At 42.2% G+C, this 26,907-nt stretch overlaps 4 protein-coding genes across 5 annotated transcripts in view; 1 reads left to right on the top strand and 3 right to left on the bottom strand.

Moving 5' to 3' along the window:
• loaf (lost and found) overlaps positions 1 to 16,598 on the bottom strand; it is a 37,959-nt gene extending 21,361 nt beyond the window's left edge. Inside the window, exons 1-3 of the mRNA XM_064695580.1 lie at positions 16,367 to 16,598; positions 15,307 to 15,760; positions 6,092 to 6,618 (exon numbers count right to left, since the gene is read on the bottom strand). Coding sequence (XP_064551650.1) covers positions 6,092 to 6,326 — 235 coding nt within the window. The 5' untranslated portion in view covers positions 6,327 to 6,618; positions 15,307 to 15,760; positions 16,367 to 16,598. The remainder of the gene's footprint in view (positions 1 to 6,091; positions 6,619 to 15,306; positions 15,761 to 16,366) is intronic.
• Positions 12,454 to 13,656, top strand: LOC135437584 (small ribosomal subunit protein RACK1-like). The gene has a single exon (XM_064695565.1). It carries the CDS (start codon positions 12,542 to 12,544, stop codon positions 13,493 to 13,495), a length of 954 nt encoding a protein of 317 aa, XP_064551635.1. The 5' UTR covers positions 12,454 to 12,541; the 3' UTR covers positions 13,496 to 13,656.
• A 120-nt stretch (positions 16,599 to 16,718) lies between the features above and the next one.
• On the bottom strand, positions 16,719 to 23,942 carry Muc68D (Mucin 68D). Of its 2 annotated transcripts, XM_064695578.1 has the most exons (3): positions 23,897 to 23,942; positions 17,699 to 23,833; positions 16,719 to 17,665 (listed from the first exon to the last, which is right to left on the bottom strand). In XM_064695578.1, exons 1-3 carry the CDS (start codon positions 23,904 to 23,906, stop codon positions 16,941 to 16,943), a joined length of 6,870 nt encoding a protein of 2,289 aa, XP_064551648.1. In that variant the 5' UTR covers positions 23,907 to 23,942; the 3' UTR covers positions 16,719 to 16,940. The 2 variants fall into 2 exon arrangements, with proteins under 2 accessions (XP_064551648.1, XP_064551647.1); XM_064695577.1 differs by having other exon boundaries at positions 16,719 to 23,833.
• A 2,310-nt stretch (positions 23,943 to 26,252) lies between these two features.
• Positions 26,253 to 26,691, bottom strand: Tim13. The gene has a single exon (XM_064695576.1). It carries the CDS (start codon positions 26,583 to 26,585, stop codon positions 26,307 to 26,309), a length of 279 nt encoding a protein of 92 aa, XP_064551646.1. The 5' UTR covers positions 26,586 to 26,691; the 3' UTR covers positions 26,253 to 26,306.
• Between the last annotated feature and the right edge of the window lie 216 nt (positions 26,692 to 26,907).

The raw sequence follows: 26,907 nt of genomic DNA, 5'->3' as shown, positions 1-26,907 counted from the left end.
TCTTTGTTGTTTTCATTATTGTTGTTTACTTATTTCGCCGCTGTTGTCTAGGCGCTTCTTGTAATAGTTTCCGAGAGTGTGGGGGGGGGGGGGGTGGGCTTGTGGTGGATGTAGGGGGGTGGGGCGAGCAACGACCACGGAGATAATTCTACTGCTTTGTTTTGTCGAGCGCGCGATTTTCATTTATTTCAACTGCTTCCTTTGATACCCTGTAATCAGGCAACTGATTAAGCAATTGGCTATCACAAGCAGAGGGAATATGTATATATATATCTGATTTTCAAATATCAGCCTATAATTTTGAACAGCCTTCAGAGTAAAGCCGATTCGAATGCTTATCTGGAGATTCAGCTACACATATGCATAGAATATTAATTATTCAGCACAGGGTATGCTTTAGTCAGGCACTGTAACTTGTTCGCCAGGCCTAAGTGGAACACACAGACACACACACACACACTAATACACTAATACACTAACACACGAAAGATAGTCGGGATACACCCACAACACAGCCGCCAAACACAAAGCCCATCAGCGACAACACGAAAGAGGCTTGGGACTTGCTTTTTTACTTTATATATATAAATATATATATGTATATATGCATGTACTATTTATATATATATATGTATTTTTGAATAGAATAGAATTTTCTGTGCATTTGATCACAAAAGGGATTCACGCGCCTAAGTGAAAAGCATAAAGGAAATGTTCAGCACATTTTGTGTGCTTTTGTAGTCAATTTTCCGAGCAAGACCCAACTAGCTCGCTTCTATGTTATATCCACTCGATCTAACCCAACTATTTAACCAATTAACTACTGCGTTGATAAATTATATGTAATAATGTTTAACGATAATTGAATAAACAAGTTTGTGTGCCTGACTAGGGGATACCCTCCACCCATTCGATTAGCCTCGTCTGATCCTTATATAGGCTCACATTATTGTCTGATAAGTGAAATATTCTTAATCTTTGCGTATTATATGCAAATCTAGCACTTAAAATTGTTGAGTTATGCTGCGTTGATAAATTATATGTAATATTGCTTAACGATAATTGAATAAACAAGTTTGTGTGCCTGACTAGGGGATACCCTCCACCCAGTGGCAGACCATGAATGGGAAATGCTTTGCATTTGATTAGCCTCGTCTGATCCTTATCTAGGCTCACATTATTGTCTGATAAGTGAAATATTCTTAATTTTTGCGTCTTATATGCAAATCTAGCGCTTAAAATTGTTGAGTTATGCTTAAAGAATCAATTGAAATCCAATTCAAATAAATATCCAAATTATGCAAATGAGAGGTATAGAAATGATAAGCTCGTGGTAAACGCATCTCTAGATCGAATCAACTCGTCACCCTGATAATGTCTATTCAGACGTTATATACCCATTTACCACGGATACAGGGTACAAGAACAAGAATCACTAATTGGTGGGTATCATAATAGCAGGCAGCAAAAAAGCGAATTGATTTCAAATTGCCATTTAAAATTATCAACACAAATTGCTCCGTTTTCCACGGACAGCGGCAGCCAATTAAAATTAGATTCAAATTCGCCAAATGCACAAATGGGAGGGAAACCAATTAAAAAAAAAAAAAAAAAAGAAACAGCCCGATTCGCAGTCGGCGGCTCGCAGCTTGATTGCAAACAATAACAGTTTACTGTTTCTCGCTTGACCAGAAAACATTGATAAATAACCCAACCCCGATCCGGGCCGACACACAACGCCTACCCCCGCACACACACACGCATACACACACACACGCACACGCATACACCACATTCATCGACAATTTGGCCAATTTATTGTTTGGCTTTCTGGGTTTTTGGTGGCAGCAAGAGATTTGCCCACAGCCAGGAGCAGGCAACGCATCAATCGTCCATTTGGCATGGGCTGGGTGAACTCTGAATCCTTCTCCCCCTCCTCCTAATTCTATATTTGTTTTGGCCCCCCCCCCCTGGCAGTTCATGTGGCAAAAATGTTTGGCTATAAATGACATTTGTTATGTGTTGCTTGATTTCATTCGCGCTTTGATTTTACAGCCATGAATTTATCAAACATAAACATTTATCTTTCCATTCAGCTGTGAAGCGGGCTAACGACCAAATCTATTATCCAGCTTTGTCAGTTTGAATATAAATAATTCAGAGATAATCTATTAAGTAGTTTATGTAAAGCATTATGTTTAATTTTAGAAAAGCTCTCTGTCTTTTTAAACAGGCCAACAGCAGTTTCTTCATTCGAACTTAAAATAGATTTTTTAATTCTTCTCTAAAAACTGAACATTACCATAACAAAGCAATCGAAATGTTTTCAACAAGAACTCTTTATTAAACCTGCCAATTGCGTATAGAAAATCCGCTTACATCGTATAAATCATGCAATGGGAATAAAAAGGTTTAGGCTCATGCTAAATTCTGTGGCTTGTTGCAAATCTGGATTCGTATGCAGATGGATTCTTATGAAATTTAAATTTATTGCTTCCGCAAAGCTGTCATAATGTTAAAAGACCCCTCCGCCAGCAGCTCTGCCCCTCTCCCTTGGCTCAATCTTATTCTTTTTGAAAATGTGCCGCAGTGGCAACTGGTACTGCGCCACCGCCCCCCGCCCACGCCCACGCCCCCGTCCAGCCAACCCATTCAGACCCAAATCCATCCATTCATATTTATGGCAAACCAAAAGCAAAAGTTTTATGCCACTTCTTGGTCGTCGACAGTTGTTTTTCTCGCAATTTTATTGGCAGTCGGCCATCAGCGGCTGCTGGAGTCTGCCAAAGGAAAATCTTCGGCCCCCTCACACCGAGCAACGTGACCCATTTTATGTAAAAAAAAAATAAAAAAAAATGTTGTAATGCTCGTATTATTGCACAAAGCGACACAATTGCTTGTGCGCGGGAAAGTTCGGCAAGCGGCAGCTTATTTCATTCGGATACTGATTGCTTGTGATGACATTTTCCAGTATTCCGCAGCAAATTGGAAAACTGTCATGACAATACATATATATATAGTTGCTTTAGAGAGTAGTTGCTAAGAGAGTGTTCAGGCTCATTTTAAAGGCAAAATCTGTATGGCTTCAACAGGCGAGTATCGTTTGCGGATGCGACGCAAAGCGGAATTGAAAAAGTCCCGAGCTCGCAAGAGAGCAAATGCGCGAGAGCGAGCGCCTAAGACATGTACATACACTCATTTAGCACTCTTTGCTCTTCTGAAAACTTAATTATATTGCGATGATGTGGTAAACATTTAACAAATTGAATAAGTTCGGGTTAGGAAGATGCCAACAGGCGGGTATAACTCAAGCACAGGCGCTTCACTTGTGCGCTTCAGATAATTTGAAGTGAACACACAAAGTAATTATGAAAACCACTTGCAAATACGAAAGACAGATGCACACGCACACGCACACACACACACACGCACACGTTGAGCACACATATTTACTCAAGTAAGTGAATGTCTGGCACTGGGAAACCAGGGCAACAGCGAACCAGGGACACCGGGTTCCAACAAGTTTGCCCTGAGTCGCAGCTCGTGCGAGTCATTACAAGTTACGCTAATCAAGTTGAACGTGCGCATCACCAGCAGCAGCACCAGCAGCAGCGACGGCGACGGCGACGGGGCGTGGCAGTCAGCCGGATGGCTGGCAGACCGCTAGAGAACCGACAAATGTGTGAGTGTGCGGACGGAACGGGGGGAAGGGTGCAGCGGCAACAAGCGAGTGGCGTCGAGTGTTTGAGACAGGAAATGACAATTCAAATTAAAGACAACGGTCCAAAAAATACACGACTGTGGCGAGCAGCGGGCGGAACGATGTGCAAATGGGGCGGGGTGTGGCAGAGCTTGAAGGGGGGCGGGCCTGCGGGGGCAATCGGAGTTGCAGGAACTGCCTACGTTACGTTTCGCATTGCCACTTAACATGAAATTAATTATGAAACTTTTGTACAACATTTTGTTGAACGAGTTGAGAAAACCTTCCATTCTGCCAGCCGAGACAGAGGCTGCGGCAGAGGCAGCGACAGCGACAGCGACAGCGGCAGCCTTTGGCCCGAGCACCGTCGCCCCTTTGGCCAAGTGCAGTGCGCAGCGAAAAAAAAAATTGTTATAACGCGCCTGGCAATGAGCATGAGAAAATTAAGTATACGCCACGTAAGCCGCAAGTCTGCTGCGGATGGCCAACAAGGGAGGAGCGGGTTGATGCGTGCGCGTGTGTGTGTATGGGCACAGCAAACAGCAGACGCAGTCGCAAAAACAGCAGCAGCAACAGAAACGGCGCGCTAAGCATTGTGCTTGTTGTTGTTTTTATGTCGCCTCCGGAAACGAGCAAGAAGAAGAATTGCAACAAGAACACAAACAACAGGCAGCAGAGAAAATCCGAGCCGTCACCCGAGCTTGCAATTAGAAGCGTATAGCGCAGCAGGCAGCGCTGCTAGCAGCAGCAGCAGCAGCAGCGGGCAGCGGCAACCGGAAACATGCCCAAAAAAGTAGGCAACAACTTTTGCACAGCGCAAAGTTTCGCTGCTGCGAACGTCGCGACGTCGACGTCGACGTCGACTTGTAAGTTGTTTTACTTGAAATTTTTAATTATGATTTAATGCTAAAATACGGAAATAATTTGCGGCAACAACTTTCGTCGCCGTCGTCGTCGCAACGCTCCAGCGATTTCATTTCATTTGCCAGCAATTGCAATGCAATGTTTCAGCCTCCCCAAAAGCCACACCCCATTTGGAAATGTGTGCATGTGTGTGTGCGAAATATGAAATGATTGAAGACTATGTAAACAACGCATTATGTAACTTTGATAAGCAACAAATCAAAAAAATTCGGAATGTATTTTGCGTGAGTTTTGACATTCGCCAAAAACATCATTTAATATTCAGACTTGTAACATTAATCAAACTGAGTTAAATAAATGCAGATTTTATTATATATGTATATAGTCATATTTTAGCTGTTTGGCAGGGTATAAGAAATTCTCATACGTTTAACGTATGACTTTTTTATTTGTTGCTAATAAGAAGTAAAATGCGAAAGATTTCTTGTTATTGCAGCTTTGATTAAAATGTTGTGGGGGTTTTTGTCAACTTTAAGACTTGCTTGGACCGAAGACATTCCAGCACACACACACGCATGCTCGTGCAAGTCAGTGTGAGTGTGTGTGTGTGTGTGTGTGTGTGTGTGTCTGTGTGTGTGTGTGTGTCGAGCTGTTTAGTATGCAAGTTGCCGCCTCATCGTAAAATCGCATTTATATGTTGTTTATTCTTCGCATAAACAATATGTACAATGTGTATGAATTACCACAAAAAAAATACACACACACACACACATACGCCGTGTTCTTGTTTGTGTGTATTTTATAGTGCAAGCATTTTGCTTTTATTTTTTTTGATTTTTAGCAACATTTTCATGCACTTTTATTACATTTCCTCGATGGAGTTTTATTGTTCTGCCCGAGAGAGGCAAAGAAATATTCAAATTGTAAACAAATATTTTGTGACAAAGACCACAAAAGAGAAGCACATAAAAAAACAAAACAAAAGCGAGACAAAATGCCAAAATGTATCACGTTTGCCTGGGCTCGGCAGGCTGTCAGCACAGTTGACATATTGCACATCGATTGTTGGCCAAAAGATAACAATTTTCTTTATTACTTGAATGCCGGGCAGTATTTCAATTAGAACGTGTACAGAATCAAGCCTGACAACAAGCCCAACTAGTCAAACCTGTCTCTGTCTCAGTCTCTGTCTCTGTCTCTGCTCTCATATCACATTTGGGAAACTAAGGCTCCACTTTCCACATGGACTTCTTCAATTTTCGGGGCATAACACAGTATTGAAAATTAATCGAATTATTAATGTCAAAATGGAATTTGCCACCCTCAATATAAATAAGAGCAAAGTTTTATTTTTGCCAACGAAATTATTTGCTGCTTGTCGCAAAAGTTGAGCGCTGAGAAAAGGGACAAATTGTTTTCCGAAATTCAAGTGGACACAGAACAAGGGTAAAAGTTGTGCAAAACTTCGATCTTTGGCTAAAACATAAATATATATATATATATACATAAATGGTGGTAAATACTCACAGTGTTTGCTCTTCTCGGCAGCCACTTGGCTCTGCGGCGTTTGGGCCACAATGGCAATGAGCATGAGCAGCATTAGAAGCCATTTGGGAATGCCCGTTGTTGCCAGGCCAGTTGGGCTCTGGGTCTCTGCCAGTTCACGCAGTCGACTGCGTGTACGTTCCTGTGCTGGGCTAGGGTCAACGGCGTGTGCGTCCGCTGGCGGCCCGGGGCCACACGATGTTGGCATCAGCAGCATTCTGCTGGCTCAAATTTCGCGATTTTCACAAATTTCACAGCTGCAGCTGGTCAAAAAGTTTGTTTTTGTTTTTGTTGTTGTTGCCGTTGATCTAGCAACCGTTGTTGCTTTTATGCTCTCCGTATTTGTTCTGGCAAACGTCATTGTTTCGCAATTAAAAGCATTCATTTATGAGTTTCCCCCTCTGCGGACCACGCGGCGTATGCGCAATGTTTTATGCTCAGCCAAATGCTCGTTTCGACATTTCGCTCGATTCCATATTAATTGTCAGCGGCTGCATTTATCATCAAGCCTGCAAAAAAGAGGGCGAAATGCAAAGCAATTAGAAATTGCATTTTTACATAGAAGCAGCAATAATTAAAATCTAAGCTCGCAATTGAAAAACCAAATTCAGTTCTAAAGTAAATTATGATTATTATTTTTTTTGAGTTCATACAGTTTTCCACATTTAGGATTTTAAAGTAACTAATGCGGCGCGGCTAGAATAGATATACTTTATTTACTTTAATTTTTGTAAGATATTGTGTTTTGTGTTTTAAGATATCTTTAACAAACCCAGCTATGTTGGACGTCTATATTATGTTTCCGTCTTAAAACGAGTTCTTGAGGTAACAACTTAGTTTTAAGATATGCCGAACAACATTCAACCATGTGACATTTTACGCTCCTAGCCATAAAAGTATTGTATACAAATTGGAAACGCGAAAGTAAGGATATGAAGAAGAAATATGCTTGTTTGCATTTGCCTTACGGTTTTGGCAGATATGTGAGAATAGTGAAGTTAGCAAATGCCGAAGTTGACGAAAATATCTTGGACGAACAGAATATTTTGCCATACAAGAATCTGCCTTTCGACCGATCTTTCCTATGGAAGCTATATGATATAGTGGTCCGATAGTGATAGGATTTTGCATATATCAAGAACCTGTCTTCCGCCCGATCGTACCTATTTCAGCTCATCATATAGCTGTGGTCCGACCCGGCGGCTTCCGACATATTAACCAAGTAAAGTCTCACGATGATAGCTTTAAGAGCTGAGAATCTAAACGATATTTATTCTTTATGGGGTCGGAGACGTACTGAACACAATTCATGACAAAATGGTAATAGCCTCTACCAAGGTATAATACCTATTCTTTCTAGTTTAAATTAAAATTGATCTATTAGTTGATGAATTAATAATATAAGGTCACAAAAACTAACTGTACTCCTTTCAAGTTCAGCTGCAGCTTGAAGATAATCAGTAGTTTAAGATAAAAAGGAGTTATTTTCGTTTAATCTGTTACCAAGTTATTGACAGGTTCTACAGATATTACATTATTTCGGCTCTCTGCCTCTCCCACTTCTCTCTCTCACTCTCTCCTCTGCCTGTTTCTGAGTGTTCCCGGCTCCAGCGATTCATAAGTATCACACAAATCGGAAAATCGATGCATAAAATTATTCAGATGCCAGAGGAAAGCTCAGCCCTGGACGTGCCCCGGTGGCGTATGCGCATTTAAAAGCAAATGAGATATTACGTATACGCTGCGGTGCCTAGTTTATTATTGAAGCTCGAACCCTAGCCACATAGTGCGTGTGCGTGTGCCTGTCCGCTTGAAATAATAACAAGACTCAACTGCATGACTGGGCAATAAGAAACTGGCGTTGGTTTTTAGAGAGCCGCCCGACCCAGCTGCAGCCGTAAAATAATTTCCTTAGCAAAGCTGAGGGGTGGCTGCGGGTGCGGGTGCGGGTGCGGGTGAGGGTGCGGGTGCGGGTGAGGGTGCGGATGCGGCGGCTATGCTCGGCTATGCTATACAGTGGTTTGCTGCAGGCCGTGCGCTACGGGAGAGCAGCTGGCATGGCAGCGCCTTTGTGCCATCAAAAGTTTATCACATTAGAAATCAACGGCAGCCCCCGAGCAGACCGGGTCGCTGCTGGCGGGGCGTGTACCCCCTGACCGTGCCGACCCGACCTCACCTCACCACGCGCCGCACTCACTCTATTCTTGTGCCACATAAAAGGCAAAATAATAATGAGAAGCCAGTAGCAGCAACAGAATCGGGCACAGAGGCAACAGCAGCAGCAAAAAAATGTATCACACATATTTTGTTGTGCTTTATTTGCTTGCAGCATTTCTCCTATTCCCTCGCTAGTTGTCTCTCTCTCTCTCTCTCTCTATTCCTCTCAGTCTGTTGCTCTCTCGCATCTGCTGGACCATTCATGCCTCGGACTTTAGATGTGTCACATACACGTTCACTGTTTGTTATCCTTCGAGCGCTCCAATTTCGCCTTTAATTAAATTTGATTATAGTTTTTCTGACTTTTCCCGCTGCACGTTTTGACTTCTCCTGCCAAGTAGACTAACAAATTTGGCTGCAAGCGCTCTTTTCAAAGCTCAGGACATCTGATTTGAGTAAATTGTTCTTTAAAATTAAAGCAATCCTGCAAGACGTTACATATACTCGAACAGAACTCATACCTATAGATTATCAAGGTTATTTGGGTGCTAACAATTTTCATTAGCGATAATTAGAGTTAATTATAGAAGCTAAGTGAAACAAAGTAAGACCCAACGACTAAATATTGAATTGCAGTGTATAGACAGGATGTGGAAGTATCAATTTGAACTTTGTGTTGTGTTGTTGCTGTTGTTCGGGCAGCCATGGCAACCAATTTGGCTTGGCTTGGCTTGGTCAACGGCTAATGCTCGAAATTCTTTTAATATCCCTTCGTTTTTCGTAATTAATTAATGAAAATAAATTGAAGCTGCAACCGTAAATGAATAGAAAAATAAAAGCAATAATATTATAAGAGTTTTAAGCTATGGGAATCGAAAACTGTTTAGATAAATATCAATCGATGTGTGGTTAAAAGCCGACAGAGTTTTCGCTTTTTGCTAGCCCCAAATGAACGTAAATTGTAATTGTTGTTATATCACTCCGAACCGATGTTGTTCATGTTGATGGACTGGACAGGAGGGAAGGCGTCAGAAGCCGCATAAATTACAAACACCGACAGCGTATCAACAAAAAGGAACTAAAGCCCAAAAGCAACAACGCGTCTAAAGCGGCTTTAGCCAGGCGAAACAAACAAAACTATCAACAGCAACAATAACAACTGACAAGTGTGCGTGTGTGTGTGTGTGTGTGACTGTGTGTTCTGTATGTGTGTGCGTAAAACATGGCACACAAAATGGAAAACACAATGGCAGAGTGTACAAAGCAAGAGAGAAATTGTAGAGTAGCATACAATTAATGGCCCTGCGGGGTTTCATCGGGCAATTGCTTTGGAGTTTTATTCCTGTGTCTTATTTAGGTCTCTATATGCATGGTGTGTGCACTAATACATACACGTTTGCCCCTTTTTATTTATGTTTTAATTTAGTTGCTATTATTTAGTTCATATTATTTATGAGGCGCGCTCAAATGACATTTCTAGACTGAAGAAGAAATATTAATAGCTGGGAAATATCCCGTGGCCAGGCCTAAATTGCCTTTACGTATATTTTTATTAACATATATAATATTATTCTTATTAATATATAAATATTATATGACAATATGTGCAAAATAATTCTATAATTCTATATATTTATAATTTATAAATTTAACTTGCAGCGCAGCAAAAAGTAAACTTATTCTGCGCTTGGTAAACAAAAAGTACACATATGGACTCAAATATATTTATTCATACATATATAAACACATATATACATGCAAACATGTACGCATATGTACAAACAAACATATACACATACACTAGCGGCAATATCCCGGCTGTGTTTCCCGTGGCAAGTTTTGTGCCTAAAATTGTAAATAAACCTTTTATCCAGTTCTTGTCCGTGAAATATTTAAATTTACCCGTACTACCTTAAAGTCCACGCCTTTTTTGTATATATCCAGAGTCCATCGAATAAAAAACCAAAAGTTGGAAAGAACGCTTTACACTCATTTTCTTTTTGTGTTGAGAAACTTGAAGCCGAAAAGTAAACTTTCGTCCATTAAACATTTGACCAGCATTTTTCATCCAAGAGCGGATATTTTGCGAAAAACGTATCAAATTAATGTTAACAAAGATCTCTGAAAATGAATTCGAAGCCGACAAGAAACAAAACAGGTGAAAATTGTCCGCCAAATTTCCATAGTTGCTGGTGGAGTTCCCCAAACCGCTAAAACGCGTATTCATTTCAGCTACCCAGCTCTTCTAATTTGGGCTGTCCATTGATCACCAATCAGGACAAACAGTTTTATATATAAAGATATATTTGCGTACTAGATATACTTACATGTATCCCATATACATAAAAAAGAGTAATACATTCCACAAAACATTTGTAACACTTCACTTGACTTTCTGTCGAAGCAGAAAGATCTGCAAAGCCTACATGAATTCATGAGAATCGCAGAGAACAATATAATTTTTAAACTACGTTTTTTCTTAAATTTGTGCAGAGCAGCGGGAAGTAAACCTGGCCTGCGTACATTCATAAATACATACACACATATGCATACACATACGAATACACAAGTATATGCATACTATAAAAATTGTATACGCTTACATGGAATAATTATACATGCATAGGCAACGGATTCACATTAAAATTGTAAATCAGCTTTCCACCCATTTCTCACTGGGATGTATATTTTCTTAAGAGTCTGCAAAACGTAAAGATGAATTTTTACAAAGCTCTTTAACGAATTTTCCACTAAACTATATATCAAAATTATCAGATTCCAAAAGAGAGTTGCATTTAGAAAAGTTTCGGCTTAAATTAACGGAAATAAATAAATTCCCGGTAAGGATCGGGCTTGATATATATAGTATTCCATAAAGCAGTCAGAATATCAAAGAACCTCACAAAAAAAAAAACAATGTCAGATATATTAGAGCGGCAAATATTAAGGGAAACTATAAATATAAATAAATAATCAGCGCTGTGGCTCGCATAACGAAATTTCCATTAACAACAGTACATTAAATCCACAAAAAACAAAAAGAAGAAAGGCAACATAAAAGCGCACATATACACTGATACACACACATACATACACATCTATATTAACTGCTGGTCTCCTGTAAACAAAAGAAATTACTTTATATGTAACGGCAAAGTGTTTTTATGTGTGTTGGCAACACTTTATCCAACACCCGCATGCACCCTAAACAACTCGCCGGCGAATGCAAAAAGTACTCTTGCTCCGTGTCTCTGTCTCAATTTGCGCCCTCCCCTTCCCCATACGCCCCTCTCGCTGCCCCCCTCACCCCCTCTTGCTGGGTCTGCCCGTCAGTCTAGCCACCCGTCTTTGGCCGTGTCCATTTGTCTGCTGAATGGCGACTGCCAACAGCCGATGCCAGCAACAACAGAGCGCTGCTGGCGCCATCCACACTTACACACACACACACACACACACACACTCACACACACTTTCGTATTTCATTGCCGTATGAGTAATTTTTCAAGCGAGTCGTCGAAAAGCCGCATTGTTTTGGCCAGCGCCCGCTCAATACTCACACACAGACAGTCAGACACAAACTCACACACACACACGCACACAAATACACACATACACGCACTTATGCATGTGCATTTTAAAGCAATTTTTAACTGGTTTCTTCTTTATCCTTTACCTTTTTGGGCTTTTGTTTCAGGTGCCGACGTCTGGCAAAGCTTTCGCGTTGCTTAACGTCATTTTTCATTTTACGTCATCGCCCTTAAATGAAGGAGCGCACGAAGGGAAGGGACGGAACACGTGCACCCACCCCAATCGAAATTATGTAGAGCAATTGCCAAGACTTTAAATATTGATAGATGGCCGCCAAAATGGCGACTATTTATGTTTCTTTACTATCATCATCACACTCATGCTGGACATCTCATTCTATATATCTTCACTTTATATCAACAACAAGAGGTATACCTTGTTTTTTTTTTGATATACGATTGGACAATAAATACCGAAGTGTTTTCAGATAGGATAGCACCATAGAAAGGGATACTTTTAAATATTACTAATAATTAGATTGAGTCCAACAACAAGCAGAAAGAACGACAAGAAAATATAACTAGATCAAGCCGAAAAAATCTCTGAAAATATTCTGACATTCTGGATATTCTTGAAACTGCAAACTAGGCAATCCTTTCATAAACTGGGATTGATCTATAAATAAGGAAATAAATACAAAGCTTGAAAATTTGAAAAATAACAAAAATAGGAAAAAAAACAAACAATATGCCAGAGGTCATACAATTAGCTGGTGTCCTTTCCGGCCACAGTGGCTGGGTTACTCAGGTGGCGCCGCATCCGTACGATCCGGATCTGTTGGTCTCGTCGTCCCGGGACAAGACTATCATCGTGTGGCGGTTGACGCGTGAGAGCCAGAATAACTACGGTTATACGCTGAAGCGGAACTATGGACACTCGCACTTCATCAGCGACGTGGTGCTCTCATCCGATGGCAATTTTGCGCTGTCCGGCTCCTGGGATCGCACCATCCGGCTGTGGGATCTGACTGCCAGCGCCACGACGCATCGCTTTGAGGGACATGCCAAGGACGTGCTTTCGGTGGCCTTTTCCCCTGACAATCGACAGATAGTCTCGGGCTCGCGTGACCGCACCATCAAGCTGTGGAACACGCTGGCGGATTGCAAGTATACCATAACTGATGACTGCCACACCGATTGGATATCTTGCGTGCGCTTCTCACCCAAGCATTCCAATCCGTTGATCGTCTCGTGCGGCTGGGATCGCACCGTGAAGGTCTGGGACTTGACCCACTGCAAGCTGCGTAATAATCATCATGGACACACTGGGTACCTCTCCACGGTGGCCGTCTCGCCGGACGGCTCGCTGTGCACATCGGGCGGCAAGGATGCCAAGGTGCTCTTTTGGGATCTGAGCGATGGCCGCAATCTGTATCCGCTGGATCATCATGATGTGGTTAATGCCATGTCCTTTTCACCATGTCGTTACTGGCTTTGTGTTGCCTGCGGCTCATCGATAATTGTATGGGATCTGGCCTCGAAGAAAGCTGCATTTGATCTGTGGCTGGAGGATGTGCCGCCAACGGCTAAAGGCGATCTGCCGCAGTGCCTATCGCTGGCCTGGTCCATAGATGGCCAGACACTCTTTGCTGGCTACTCGGACAACAAGATACGCGCCTGGCAGGTGCTATCTGGACAATAAAACTCTAGTCCCACACATTTCTGGACTTTAACTAGCATGACACCATTTAATAACTAGCTGATTTGTTTATTCTATGTTAAGGGAATCCATCATTAAAATGAAATTTTGAAAAGTTAAGAAAGAACCATTCGGAAATCTTTCCGGCACGCCTCTACCATAAATTAGTCCAACTTTATTCAGTACATTTATCTGTTACTCTGCCGTTTTCCGCCTGCGTTACACACTCTGATTTGCTGTCAATATTTGATTAACAATCCACTAGACAATCCCCTTTCCCCACAAAGACTCTCGGAAACCACTTATAACGCTTATTTCCTTGAGCGCCAAAAGTGCCAAATCAGATACAACTGGAGATAGGATTGTGCGCGATGACAAAATGGGGCTTGGTGAGGAAATGGCTTAGTGCTTGAACGAGTGACAACTGGGTCAATCCCAAGATGCCAAGACCCGATACAACCAGGACTAGGTTGACGACAAGAACGAACGCAAAACTAAATCATGTATGTATGCAAAAAAAAAAAAAGAAGAAAAAGGGAAAATAATATGAAAATACATGTATTCGATTTGGATGCGGACAGATTAATAGCTTAAGCCATGGCAATAAGGGGGCGGGCGGCAGGGTATCAGGTTTGGGGCGACTGTCAACAAAATTCGCAACAACAAGCCGCAATCGCAATCACATTTATTTATTTATTTTTCTGTTTAGCAGTTGGCAGTTTTCTCATTTGGGCACAAAAGCTGACAGGCGACATATCCAGCATCCCTGGCCGACATTTTGGGCGTCGAGAGGAAATGCTGGGGCGTGGGGGCGAAGCTAGAAAGGGTCGAGGTCATTTTAATGATTAATACGACTGAGGATACGCATGTGCGAGTACGAATCCGTATATGCGTATGGGCATAAACTAACTTTACACTGTTCAACTGGGTATACTCGCACCTGCCGCAAACTCTGTTTGTCTGGAAATGTATAATACATAAAAAAACGCAACGAAATGATATTCCATTACACACACCCTGACCCTGGCTACGAAAATCTGACATATACAACATTAATATGTATATTTGTATGTATTCCTCTAAGCATATGTATATGTTATTATACTTGTGCCTATGTACAGCGCTTGGCACTACTTTTACAGTGTATACACGCACACATACATGACTAAGTCGCTACGTGAAGGACTTTTAAAATCGACCACTAACTGCGCCTTTAGCACTGTGCGTGCAAGCGAGCGGACAACATTAACAGCGGCTTTTGTGCATTGCTTGCGACTCTCTCTCACTCTCTCTCTCTCTCTCTCTCTTTCCCTCACGCAAGAGAGTGCTGTTAAAGTTAAGGGTGCGCGGGGAGGGCAGCGAGCGAGTCATCGGCACTGCTCGTTGCTAACGTAGTATACTCGCAGGCGTAAAAATGTGTAAAACTCGACTCTCTGATGAATGAGATTAACCGTTACAAACACACGCACACACACGTAGGCAAGTGCCGCGTTGAAACCAAGCAACCCCCGGCACAGGCGCAAACGACAAGCGACAAGCGACTTCAACTACAACAACAAGAACCCTCAACAGCGACAAAGCACTTGCTGCTGCTACTGCTGCTGCTGCTGCTACCACTGCTGCAGGGCATTTGGAAGCGGGGGGGTCGTGTGGCGCTTTTACTCGCTACTTTCTCAATTTACTTTTACTACAGTGCCAGTTATTTTTTATGCTCGTTCTCTGTATTTTTTGTTGTTGTTATTGTTGTTGTTGTCGCTTGCCGTAGTTAAAGTTCAGAAAAATCAACGACAAAAGTTGCTGTTAAAAAATATTACCTGTGTGCTTGCGCCTTCGTTAACGCCCGTTGCCAAATACTCACACTAAGTACAACGGCAAAACGGCAAAACGGCAACTGTTTGTACTCGTCTCAACTTGCACTTGGCTTTCGCTTTTATTTGTTGAATTTCAGTTTGAAGATGCGTTGTTTTTGCGTTGCAGCACTTGCATTTATTTATGTGCATTGCATTTTAACATTTTCACATTTCACAGGACACACACAAGCGCACAGCGGAATATAATTTGTGGCGCTTTTAATGTTTGCACATTTCCGTCTGGACGTCTCAACGCTGACACTGCGACTGCTACTGAGTCTACTCGTCACTAGCCCCAATGACCGCTGAGTTAGCATCATACATTTATGTTTAAGTTGGCAGCCCACTGTTAAGTTTATCGATTGAATGTTGTGTTCAGTGCGAGCGAGATGACACTATGGACGGCCAACTGAAATGCCTGAAAATAGCAGCGCGTCAGTTAACAGTTTATTTCTAAGAAACTGTAAATGCTTAACAGCTTAGCGATTCCATTCGTATTTCAATCGAATCTCACTAACATTTCACTGTTAAACGCTTGTTCACAAATGTTATTTTCGAATCGAAAGCTGTCAGTTTGCCCGTTGAATACGAACACCGACTGCGACCTTTGGCAACATTTTGACAATAGCCGGCGTTGATGCGGCTACCAAGTTACCAACCACCACCATAAAGAGCGCGCAGTTGGGCGCACCCCATAAGCTCTCTCTGACTCTCATTCACTCTCTCTCTCTCTCTCTCTCTCTCCCTCTCTCTGTTGTCTGCATTGCCTGCAGCTCGCTCTGGCTCTGGCATTTATAATACTATTTTACTGTACTCAAGTTTTTGGCGCCTAATTCCCTTATTGAGCTACCTAATCTAACAATGTCAAACGGGGTCAGCCATAAATACATTTGAATTTTTTTTGTAAAACTTGAATCGTAGTTAAGAGATCATTTCAAATCTAACAGTTAAAGTTAGCCAATCCTCTTATTTTTGTTTTTTAGTTATTTTCAAATGTCCTTTTGCCTGTGCAGCAGCCACTAACTGTGACAAGGGCTGTTCCGGGGTGGCTCTTGATGAGGTGTCGGCGTTTCTTATCACTTGGCTCATATGTAACTCGAATCGTTGCTGGGCGTCTAAACGTTCTGTCTTGAGTTCTGTCACGTGAACTGTCTTGAAACAAAATCGATTTCAACCCCTCTCCGCCCTAAAGAAGTGGTTTGCGCCCTGTCCCGTAATTTGTCGCCACACTTCAAGGACTTACACGTCCCAGGCCCAACTGACGCCAGGGAGTCTGCAAGTATCTTGGAAGAAAATTGAATTAATCAAAATATAACTGATTCGATTAGTGTATACCACAACGACAAAGTCTGGAATATAATTCAAGATGTGAAAAGTCAGGATGTTAAAATATTTGATTTATTCCCTGTAGAAGACATTAAGTAATGTAAATACTTTTGTCGGAATACACTGGATAACATTTTGCATTATATCCTTATAAATAACAAACACCATAACCAGTTCTATAATATATTCTTATTCAAATTGATAGCCCTTCACCTATTATACCATATACATAATCCATAATACTCTTACTTCATATAATGAGCTCTACCCACTCAATTACTGCACTCGACCAGACGCTTTGGGTCACAGACCTGGCGATTGAGGTCAAACCATTTGCCAGGCGCACAGAAATGGGTAGTTGGAATTCCTCTTACGCAGATATAATACTTATTACACTGTTTCGAGTCGCGCAGAGTGGTTCCATCGGGCTTATCGCTACAGTCGGGCTGACCAAGGGATGTTGCTGCGATATTTTCTAGACCCTGAGCACGGCTTGGGCTCTGTGCCTCATCTAAGGAACATGCCACTCGTCTGGGGAAATCGCAATATTTCATCTCTGTGTCTATATAAAGGCCTCTGGGGCACTCTCTAGGTATGGCACGGCCATTCGCACAAACATAAAACTTGCTACACGAATTTGGATGCCGTAGATAGGCGCCATTTGGCAATGAGCTACAATCTGGAATTGGTGTATTTGGCGGCAGGGTAGCGGAAGTCGAAGGTTTGATTGGAGCAGCGGTGTGTACATTATTGTTGTTTCTGCAGTCCACCAGGCTGGGGAAATTACAGACCCTCTTCTTGATATCGAAATATAGAATTCCTGGACAGTTTTTGGGTATGGCACGACCATTTGCACACACATAAAACTTGCCGCACAGCTTTGAATCTCTTATGAAAGCCCCGTTTGGTAGGAAACTGCAATCTGAACTCTCTACGCCTGAAGGCACGAACGTGGGATCTCTTGTTATAATGCCGTGCCCTGTGCTGGGTATTCTGGCTGGTTTCTTATAGAGCTCACTTTTCGTCGAGCTTATTATTTCTGCGTCTTGAGACTTAATTTTTCCAGCTAAAATTGGTTTACCCTGCTGTAGTCTTGGTGCTGCAGGAATCGGTTTCTTGGAGCTGGTGTTACTCTGATCGGCGGAAGCACTCGGAGATGTTATGACATTTGAGCTGGACACAACCGTTTTTAGGGAGCTGCTTTTTTTTTTCGTCGAACTTATTTCTGCATCTTGCGGCTTAATACTCCCAGCTAACATTGGTTTACCCTGCTGTAGTCTTGGTGCGGCTGGAATCGGTTTCTTGGAGCTGGTGTTACTCTGATCGGCGGAAGCACCAGGAGATGTTATGACCTTTGAGCTGGACACAACCGTTTTTAGGGAGCTGTTTTTTTTTTTCGTCGAACTTATTTCTGCATCTTGCGACTTAATTTCCCCAGCTACAATTGGTTTACCCTGCCGTAGTCTTGGTGCTGCAGGAATCGGAGTTTTCTTGGAGCTGGTGTAACTCTGATCGGAGGAAGCACTCGGAGATGTTATGACCTTTGAGCTGGACACAACCGTTTTTAGGGAGCTGCTCATTTTTTTCGTTGAGCCTTTTATTTCCGGTTCTTGCGGTTTAATATTCCCAGCTACAATTGGTTTACCCTGCTGTAGTCTTGGTGCTGCAGGCATCGGAGTTTTCTTGGAGCTGGTGTAACTCTGATCGGTGGAAGCACTCGGAGATGTTATGACCTTTGAGCTGGACACAAACGTTTTTAGGGAGCTGTTTTTTTTTTTCGTCGAACTTATTTCTGCATCTTGCGACTTAATTTCCCCAGCTACAATTGGTTTACCCTGCTGTAGTCTTGGTGCTGCAGGAATCGGAGTTTTCTTGGAGCTGGTGTAACTCTGATCGGAGGAAGCACTCGGAGATGTTATGACCTTTGAGCTGGACACAACCGTTTTTAGGGAGCTGCTCATTTTTTTCGTTGAGCCTTTTATTTCCGGTTCTTGCGGTTTAATATTCCCAGCTACAATTGGTTTACCCTGCTGTAGTCTTGGTGCTGCAGGAATCGGAGTTTTCTTGGAGCTGGTGTAACTGTGATCGGTGGAAGCACTCGGAGATGTTATGACCTTTGAGCTGGACACAACCGTTTTCAGGGAGCTGTTTTTATTTTTCGTCGAACTTATTTCTGCATCTTGCGACTTAATTTCCCCAGCTACAATTGGTTTACCCTGCAGTAGTCTTGGTGCTGCTGGAATCGGTTTCTTGGAGCTGGTGTTACTCTGATCGGCGGAAGCACTAGGAGATGTTATGACCTTTGAGCTGGACACAACCGTTTTTAGGGAGCTGTTTTTATTTTTCGTCGAACTTATTTCTGCATCTTGCGACTTAATTTCCCCAGCTACAATTGGTTTACCCTGCTGTAGTCTTGGTGCTGCAGGAATCGGAGTTTTCTTGGAGCTGGTGTAACTCTGATCGGAGGAAGCACTCGGAGATGTTATGACCTTTGAGCTGGACACAACATATTTTTTGGAAGTAGTGGCTGATGGGGAGCCTTCCTCCTTTGATATTTTGGATAATTTTGGAACTACAATTGCACTTTCTGAAGATGGTTTCGGCTTAGGAGGCGAATGCAATACGCTTCCTTTACTCGCGGTTTTAACGATACGAACACCATCCAGATGTTTATCGGGTTTTGGTAACGGATTTTTATAATTGCTACTTGGGTCTTCGCTTATTAGGCATTCCACAAGTTCGGGGAAATTGCAAACCTTTTTCTTGACGTCAAAGTACAGATTTTTTGGGCAGCTACGTGAAATCGCGTGGCCATTGGCACATATATAGAATTTGCTACACGACTTGGAGTCCCTTAGATAGGCGCCATTTGGTAAAGAGCTGCAGACTGACCTTTCCTCAATTTCCGATGGAACCAGCTCAGGATTCTTTTCGCGTATACCTTGCTTGAGGCTGGTCGGTTTGAACTGTTTAAGGTTCTCAATTGCTGGTCCTGCTAGTGCAAAATGTTTAGAGATTTGCAATCCAATCCCAGAGCTGGAGCTGTCATCTTCCGCTGAACTCAGCTTTGTGTGCTCTTCGGTTGAATTACCCAACCTAATTTCCGTGATTGCAGAGGCTGATAATGGATTTTCAGATAATAAGTGATTATTTTCGGACGAAATATCCTTTGAAGTTTCACTTATTGCTTCAATTGTCGATGATGCGTCCAAGGATGGTTTCCTCCCATCAGAAGTTGACAAGTTCTCAGAGCTAATGCCAACGGCATTGGGTGAACTAAGCTCCAATAATTTTGGCATGGAGAATAGTTGCTGTTGCTTGGAACAATCCACAAGGCTGGGTAAATTGCAAATCTTCTTTTCGATGTCGAAATTGAGATTTCCAGGACACTTTCGAGAAATGGATTGTCCATTTGCACAAACATAAAATTTACTACAGGTCTTTGGGTCTCTTATGTATGCACCATTTGGCAGAAGGGCGCAATATGAACTTTCTTTGGTTCCAGCAGTGGAAAATTTAGCTCCAAGCGCTGTTGGTCTCAACAATGTGTTTTCTAATCTCTCACCCGGTTTTCCAGCATTGAAACTGATTGGAAGAAATTGAACTGCGGCTTCAGCAGAAACTTCGGTAGGGGACTCAACTGCTTCTGTTACAGCGGATGAAGACGATAGTGCCTCGGAGCTAAGACTGGAGCTCTCTGTAGAACTTTCTGTTTGATCGGTTACTGCAGAAAAAGACGAGGCTTCGGAACTGGAACTAGATCTCTCAGTAGAACTTTCTGATGGTTCCTCAGAACTGGAACTGAAGCTCTCAGTTGAACTTTCTGATGGCTCCGTTATTTCAGGAGAAGATGAGCCCACAGAGCTTGAAATAGAGCTCTCAGTGGAACTATCTGATGGCTCCGTTATTCCAGAAGAAGATGAGCCCTCAGAGCTTGAACTAGAGCTCTCAGTGGAACTTTCTGATGGTCCTTCGGAACTGGAACTGAAGCTCTCAGTTGAACTTTCTGATGGCTCCGTTATTCCAGAAGAAGATGAGCCCTCAGAGCTTGAACTAGAGCTCTCAGTGGAACTTTCTGATGGTTCCGTTACTGCTGAAGAAGATGAGGCTTCGGAACTGGAAGTGGAGCTCTCAGTTGAACTTTCTGATGATTCCGTTACTTCCGAAGAAGATGAACCCTCAGAGCTTGAACTAGAGCTCTCAGTGGAACTTTCTGATGGTTCCGTTATTGCTGAAGAAGATGAGGCTTCGGAACTGGAAGTGGAGCTCTCAGTTGAACTTTCTGATGGTTCCGTTATCGCTGAAGAAGATGAGCCCTCAGAGCTTGAACTAGAGCTCTCAGTGGAACTTTCTGATGGTTCCGTTACTGCTGAAGAAGATGAGGCTTCGGAACTGGAAGTGGAGCTCTCAGTTGAACTTTCTGATGGCTCCGTTATTTCAGGAGAAGATGAGCCCTCAGAGCTTGAACTAGAGCTCTCAGTGGAACTATCTGATGGCTCCGTTATTTCAGAAGAAGATGAGCCCTCAGAGCTTGAACTAGAGCTCTCAGTGGAACTTTCTGATGGTCCTTCGGAACTGGAACTGGAGCTCTCAGTTGAACTTTTTGATGGTTCCGTTATTCCAGAAGAAGATGAGCCCTCAGAGCTTGAACTAGAGCTCTCAGTGGAACTTTCTGATGGTTCCGTTACTGCTGAAGAAGATGAGGCTTCGGAACTGGAAGTGGAGCTCTCAGTTGAACTTTCTGATGATTCCGTTACTACCGAAGAAGATGAGCCTTCAGAGCTTGAGCTAGAGCTCTCAGTGGTACTTTCAGATGGTACCGCGGAACTTGAATTAAAGCTCTCAGTGGAATTTTCTGACGGTTCTTCGGAACTGGAACTAGAGCTCTCAGTGGAACTTCCTGATGGTTCCGTTATTGCTGAAGAAGATGAGCCCTCAGAGCTTGAACTAGAGCTCTCAGTGGAACTTTCTGATGGTTCATCGGAACTGGAACTAGAGCTCTCAGTGGAACTTTCTGACGGTTTTTCGGAACTGGAACTAGAACTCTCAGTGGAACTTTCTGACGGTTTTTCGGAACTGGAACTAGAGCTCTCAGTGGAACTTCCTAATGGCTCCGTTATTCCAGAAGAAGATGAGCCCTCAGAGCTTGAACTAGAGCTCTCAGTGGAACTTTCTGATGCTCCTTCGGAACTGGAACTGAAGCTCTCAGTTGAACTTTCTGATGGCTCCGTTATTCCAGAAGAAGATGAGCCCTCAGAGCTTGAACTAGAGCTCTCAGTGGAACTTTCTGATGGTAGCGTTACTGCTGAAGAAGATGAGGCTTCGGAACTGGAACTGAAGCTCTCAGTTGAACTTTCTGATGGTTCCGTTACTTCCGAAGAAGATGAGCCTTCAGAGCTTGAGCTTGAGCTCTCAGTGGTACTTTCAGATGGTTCCGCGGAACTAGAATTGGAGCTCTCAGTGGAACTTTTTGACGGTTCTTCAGAACTTGAACTAGAGCTCTCCGTGGAACTTTCTGGTGCGTCCGTTACTGCAGAAGAAGATGAGGCTTCGGAACTGGAACTGAAGCTCTCAGTGGAATTTTCTGATGGTTCCTCGGAACTGGAACTAAAACTCTCAGTGGAACTTTCTGACGGTTTTTCGGAACTGGAACTAGAGCTCTCAGTGGAACTTTCTGAGGGCTCTGTTATTTCAGAAGAAGATGAGCCCTCAGAGCTTGAACTAGAGCTCTCAGTGGAACTTTCTGATGGTCCTTCGGAACTGGAACTGGAGCTCTCAGTTGAACTTTCTGATGGTTCCGTTATTCCAGAAGAAGATGAGCCCTCAGAGCTTGAACTAGAGCTCTCAGTGGAACTTTCTGATGGTTCCGTTACTGCTGAAGGAGATGAGGCTTCGGAACTGGAACTGAAGCTCTCAGTTGAACTTTCTGATGGTTCCGTTACTTCCGAAGAAGATGAGCCCTCAGAGCTTGAGCTAGAGCTCTCAGTGGTACTTTCAGATGGTTCCGCGGAACTAGAATTGGAGCTCTCAGTGGAACTTTTTGACGGTTCTTCAGAACTTGAACTAGAGCTCTCCGTGGAACTTTCTGGTGCGTCCGTTACTGCTGAAGAAGATGAGGCTTCGGAACTGGAACTGAAGCTCTCAGTGGAATTTTCTGATGGTTCCTCGGAACTGGAACTAGAGCTCTCAGTGGAACTTACCGATGGTTCCGTTGCTGCTGAAGAAGATGAGGCCTCAGAGCTTGAAATAGAGCTCTCAGTAGAGCTTTCTGATGTTTCTGTAACTACTGAAGATGAGGCTTCGGAACTGGAACTGGAGCTCTCAGTGGAACTTTCCGATGGTTCTTTGGAACTGGAACTAGAGCTCTCAGTGGAACTTTCTGATGACTCCGTTATTTCAGAAGAAGATGAGCCCTCAGAGCTTGAACTAGAGCTCTCAGTGGAACTTACTGATGGGTCCGTTACTTCCGAAGAAGATGAAGCCTCAGAGCTTGAAAGAGAGCTCTCAGTAGAGCTTTCTGATGTTTCTGTAACTACTGAAGATGAGGCTTCGGAACTGGATGATGTTTCTGGAACTACTGAGGCTGAGGCCTCGCTGCTGGAACTAGAACTCTCGGTAGAAGTTTCTGATGGTTTAGTTACTGTCGCAGTAGACTGCAGTGAGCCGGAAGTTGAGCTTCGAGTAGAACTGTCCAGTCCATCTGGAGTGGTATTTATACCGTGTGTTGTAGTTTTTGGTAATAACTGAGTTATTGTCGTGGATTCATTCTGTTCGGGGAGAGCTTTAGTGGTAGTTCCGATTGATGGTGGCGTTGTTGTGGGGAAATGTGGTTTCGGGGGTCGATTAAACAGGTAGCCGAAGATATTGAAAATGATGGGCCTGTCAAGGGTTATGTTCTGATTTATATTGAACTGATTATTGGGCCCGCTGGCTGCATTTGGGGCAGGGTCGCTTGGCAGCTGGACTTGTGCACAGTTTTGTCCTTGCACATTAAAGCGAAATCCCTCCGCGCAAGTATTTCTTATTTTGCCCACCAAACCCAGGCACAAGTAGTATGCATGGGGATCAGCTGGATCGATAGCTTTATATCCAAAATTTTGTCCAGCACATGCATCCAAGGCGAATGCCTGCGGGATCGTCAACAGACCTATCCACAGGAAGTTCACTAAAGACAAAACGACGCTGAATCTATTCTATTTGAGTCTTTATTATGCGCCATTTGACTTACCCAATTGCATTTTAAATTTTTATCCGGTAAAATGCGCTCTGCACTGGCTCCACATTTCCTTTTATACCCAACAGACAAAAACAATTAACTTAAAGTCTTTACATATTTACATGAACGGATCGTAAGTGGCTCGCGAGAGCCAGTTTCCTATCTGACATTTAGAAATTGTTAACAACTTTCTGTCGACAACGTTATGATTTTAAATAAATTAACAGATATCTGCGCATTCTAATGTATTTGCAAATTCTTCAGAAATCGGCGTAGAATTCCTATAGGACATATGTTCATTATTCGGTTGACAAGAAACGTAAGTTGTTGTTGAAATATTTTTCTGATCTAACTTTCACCCCCGCCCTTAAATATAGCTCAATCAATATAACATTTAAAATTCAACCATTTCTGCCTTCTTTTACATAGAGCCTTTTCGAATATAATATTACTTTAATCTGAATATAACTATTTAAATTTTCATCTAGATTAAAGAATCGAATTTCTGTTTTAAGAGGATGCTAGAATCTGTCTCCCCATTTCGATATTCTGTTAGATTATCAAAAAGCATTGTAACCTTGTTTAATAGTCCAATTTAAGATACTCTCGAGTCGTATAATCTTGTCAAGTGGCGGGTATCATTAATCACCCTGCGTTGACGTTTTGCCTATTACGATAAGTATAAACGTACCCGGCGTTATTTTCCGATTTGTGTTAGCATATACCATAGAGAGGCCCCCGCAGCCCCGATCCCGCAAAGAGTTGCCAGCCGGCGGTCCGATTAGTTGGCAAGATAAGGTGCCGAGGGCTCTACTTATCGTGTTCTTGCCATGATTACTCAAACCCACCGCACTTGTTGGTGTTGTGACTATTTTTAGTGCTGGGCCGAGGAGCTTTTGGTTGAAAGCACAGAGCTCCACTATATATTGGCCTTTTGGTTCGGGCTCTTATCGTAACTTGTGTGGCTTGAATGTACCTGGTTGAGGAACGAATTCAACGTTTGGATTTTGTTGCCTTTGGTATTCGAGCCAATAAGTTCGGCCACCGGTTCACATTTTATCTTTTGCATTTTTTTATTATATTTCGATTTTTATTTTTCATTTTTCACTTTTTTTTTTTAAATTTTTTGCACCAAATTTTGGCAAGTCAACGGGTCACCTCCACTTATTCAGAATTCCCCTCCACATTGATAGAAACATACCTGATAGCACATTTGTTGTTTTACGTGACTTATTATCAAAAATCAAGTTTAATACGATCGCCAGTTTCGATGTCTATAAGTCACTTGCTTAAGATAAGGTATTGCAATAATATGTTGATTTAAATAATTTATATTCTTTCAGCTAGACGGAGGAGTGGAGAAATGTTCATCTAAAACTTTACACTCTTTCAGACAAAATGTTTAGATGAACTCGTTCGACAATTTCGTCTGTATTAGATCATTTATCTTGAATTAACGGATCACACGGAGTGCCTAAAATAAAATAGGTAGCCGGAAAATATTTTGTCTATTACTCAATTTGTGCTGACAGAAACTGGAATAAAGTATTTCGCCAAGATATATTCATTTTGTCTATTTAAATTATCTATTTGTATGCTTTCTTCTTTAAAAAAACTCTTTTTACTTTATTATTTTAATTTAATAACTTCTTTACCTGGTTATATTATCGGGTTAAAAATTTGTTTGCCATTTTCAATAAAATATTTTTAACATCTTGCGAGGAAATGCAGTTGTTTTCTAATTTCTATGCAAGGTCGAACCTTTAACTTGGTCTACAGAAAAATATCTATAGACAAAATTTAGTCTTATTGTGCTGTAGGAACTATAAAAATCAACAATTGCCAAAATTCACAGCTGAACAAAAAGCCTTGCGCAATTTTCTACAGAAGAAGAATCGCATTCATTATTTGCCCTAATTAAGAGTAAAATGAAGGACCATTGAAATTCTTTACTCAACTCTCAAGGTAGCCTTACGCTTTGATAGCTGATTCCAAAAAAAAGGCGCCTAGCATAGAAAGTACCCTAGCTGGCATTTTTTTATAAAACATATCTTGGTAATGGTCAAAATTTGCATATGCCCAGAAGCGATGCAATGGATTAGAGTGGTCTCGAAACTACACTACGCTGTAAGGTGCGCTTTGGTCAATGTTCATCCGTTAGCTAACGAGACCATTCCAAACACGATAACGATCGTTAAATTTCGCGCATATCAAGCTAAGCGGTACGTCCATCATCCATCCAGCCCCTCCCTATTGCAATAGCTGCGGTTGCACTTTTCGCTGGCTTATCTTTTGCTCGAGTGATAAGCGCATGGGGCTGGGTAGTCGCCAGCTGAAAGACGCTTGTCCGATACACATTACACACGAATTACGTTAAAAGACACAGAGAATAAAATCTCCTTTATTACAGGTAAATTTTGTTTCAGTTTAACGCATTCTCACTGCGCATTGAGTTCAGATGCTCACGTTCCAAGCGACTGCCATAGGTGCGGGAGACGAGGTTCCATGTGTCCAAAAAACGATCCATACACTGGGTAATACAACGCTGCTCGGTGCCATCCAATGCTTTTCCCGGCTTATAGATGCACTTTTTGAAGCACTTCTCGGTCATCTTAGAGAGCATCTCCTGGGCATTCGCCACGGCAATCTGTTGCCTCACTTGACTGATCACCTCCCCTTTGCCAATTTGTTTTTGGGCCATTATTATGCTTGAATATTTAACTTGCAATTTTTCAATAAAAATAACACAATATTTGGATAGTTTGTCTATTACAAGTTTGTTTCTATACAGTAAGCAAATGTCTGTTTAAAAAGTTTTGACAAATGTATATACATATTACAACTGAATAAAAGTATACTTAAATATTGAAGCAGACTCTTTGGCAAATCTTTTCAACAAAAAAAAGTCGCCAATATCATTTTGTAAGACACTTGATAAATTATATTTATTGTTAGCATAAATACAATTTGGGCTTGTTTATTACACATTTTCATGCAAATTCTATGAAGTTAAGCTAACCTTT

The sequence above is a fragment of the Drosophila montana genome, unplaced genomic scaffold (assembly GCF_035044405.1).
Source record: "Drosophila montana isolate Dmon_TW-CO22-7 unplaced genomic scaffold, ASM3504440v1 contig_3829_1, whole genome shotgun sequence".
Classification (NCBI taxonomy): domain Eukaryota; kingdom Metazoa; phylum Arthropoda; class Insecta; order Diptera; family Drosophilidae; genus Drosophila; species Drosophila montana.
This window is presented reverse-complemented; position numbering and strand designations above follow the sequence as displayed.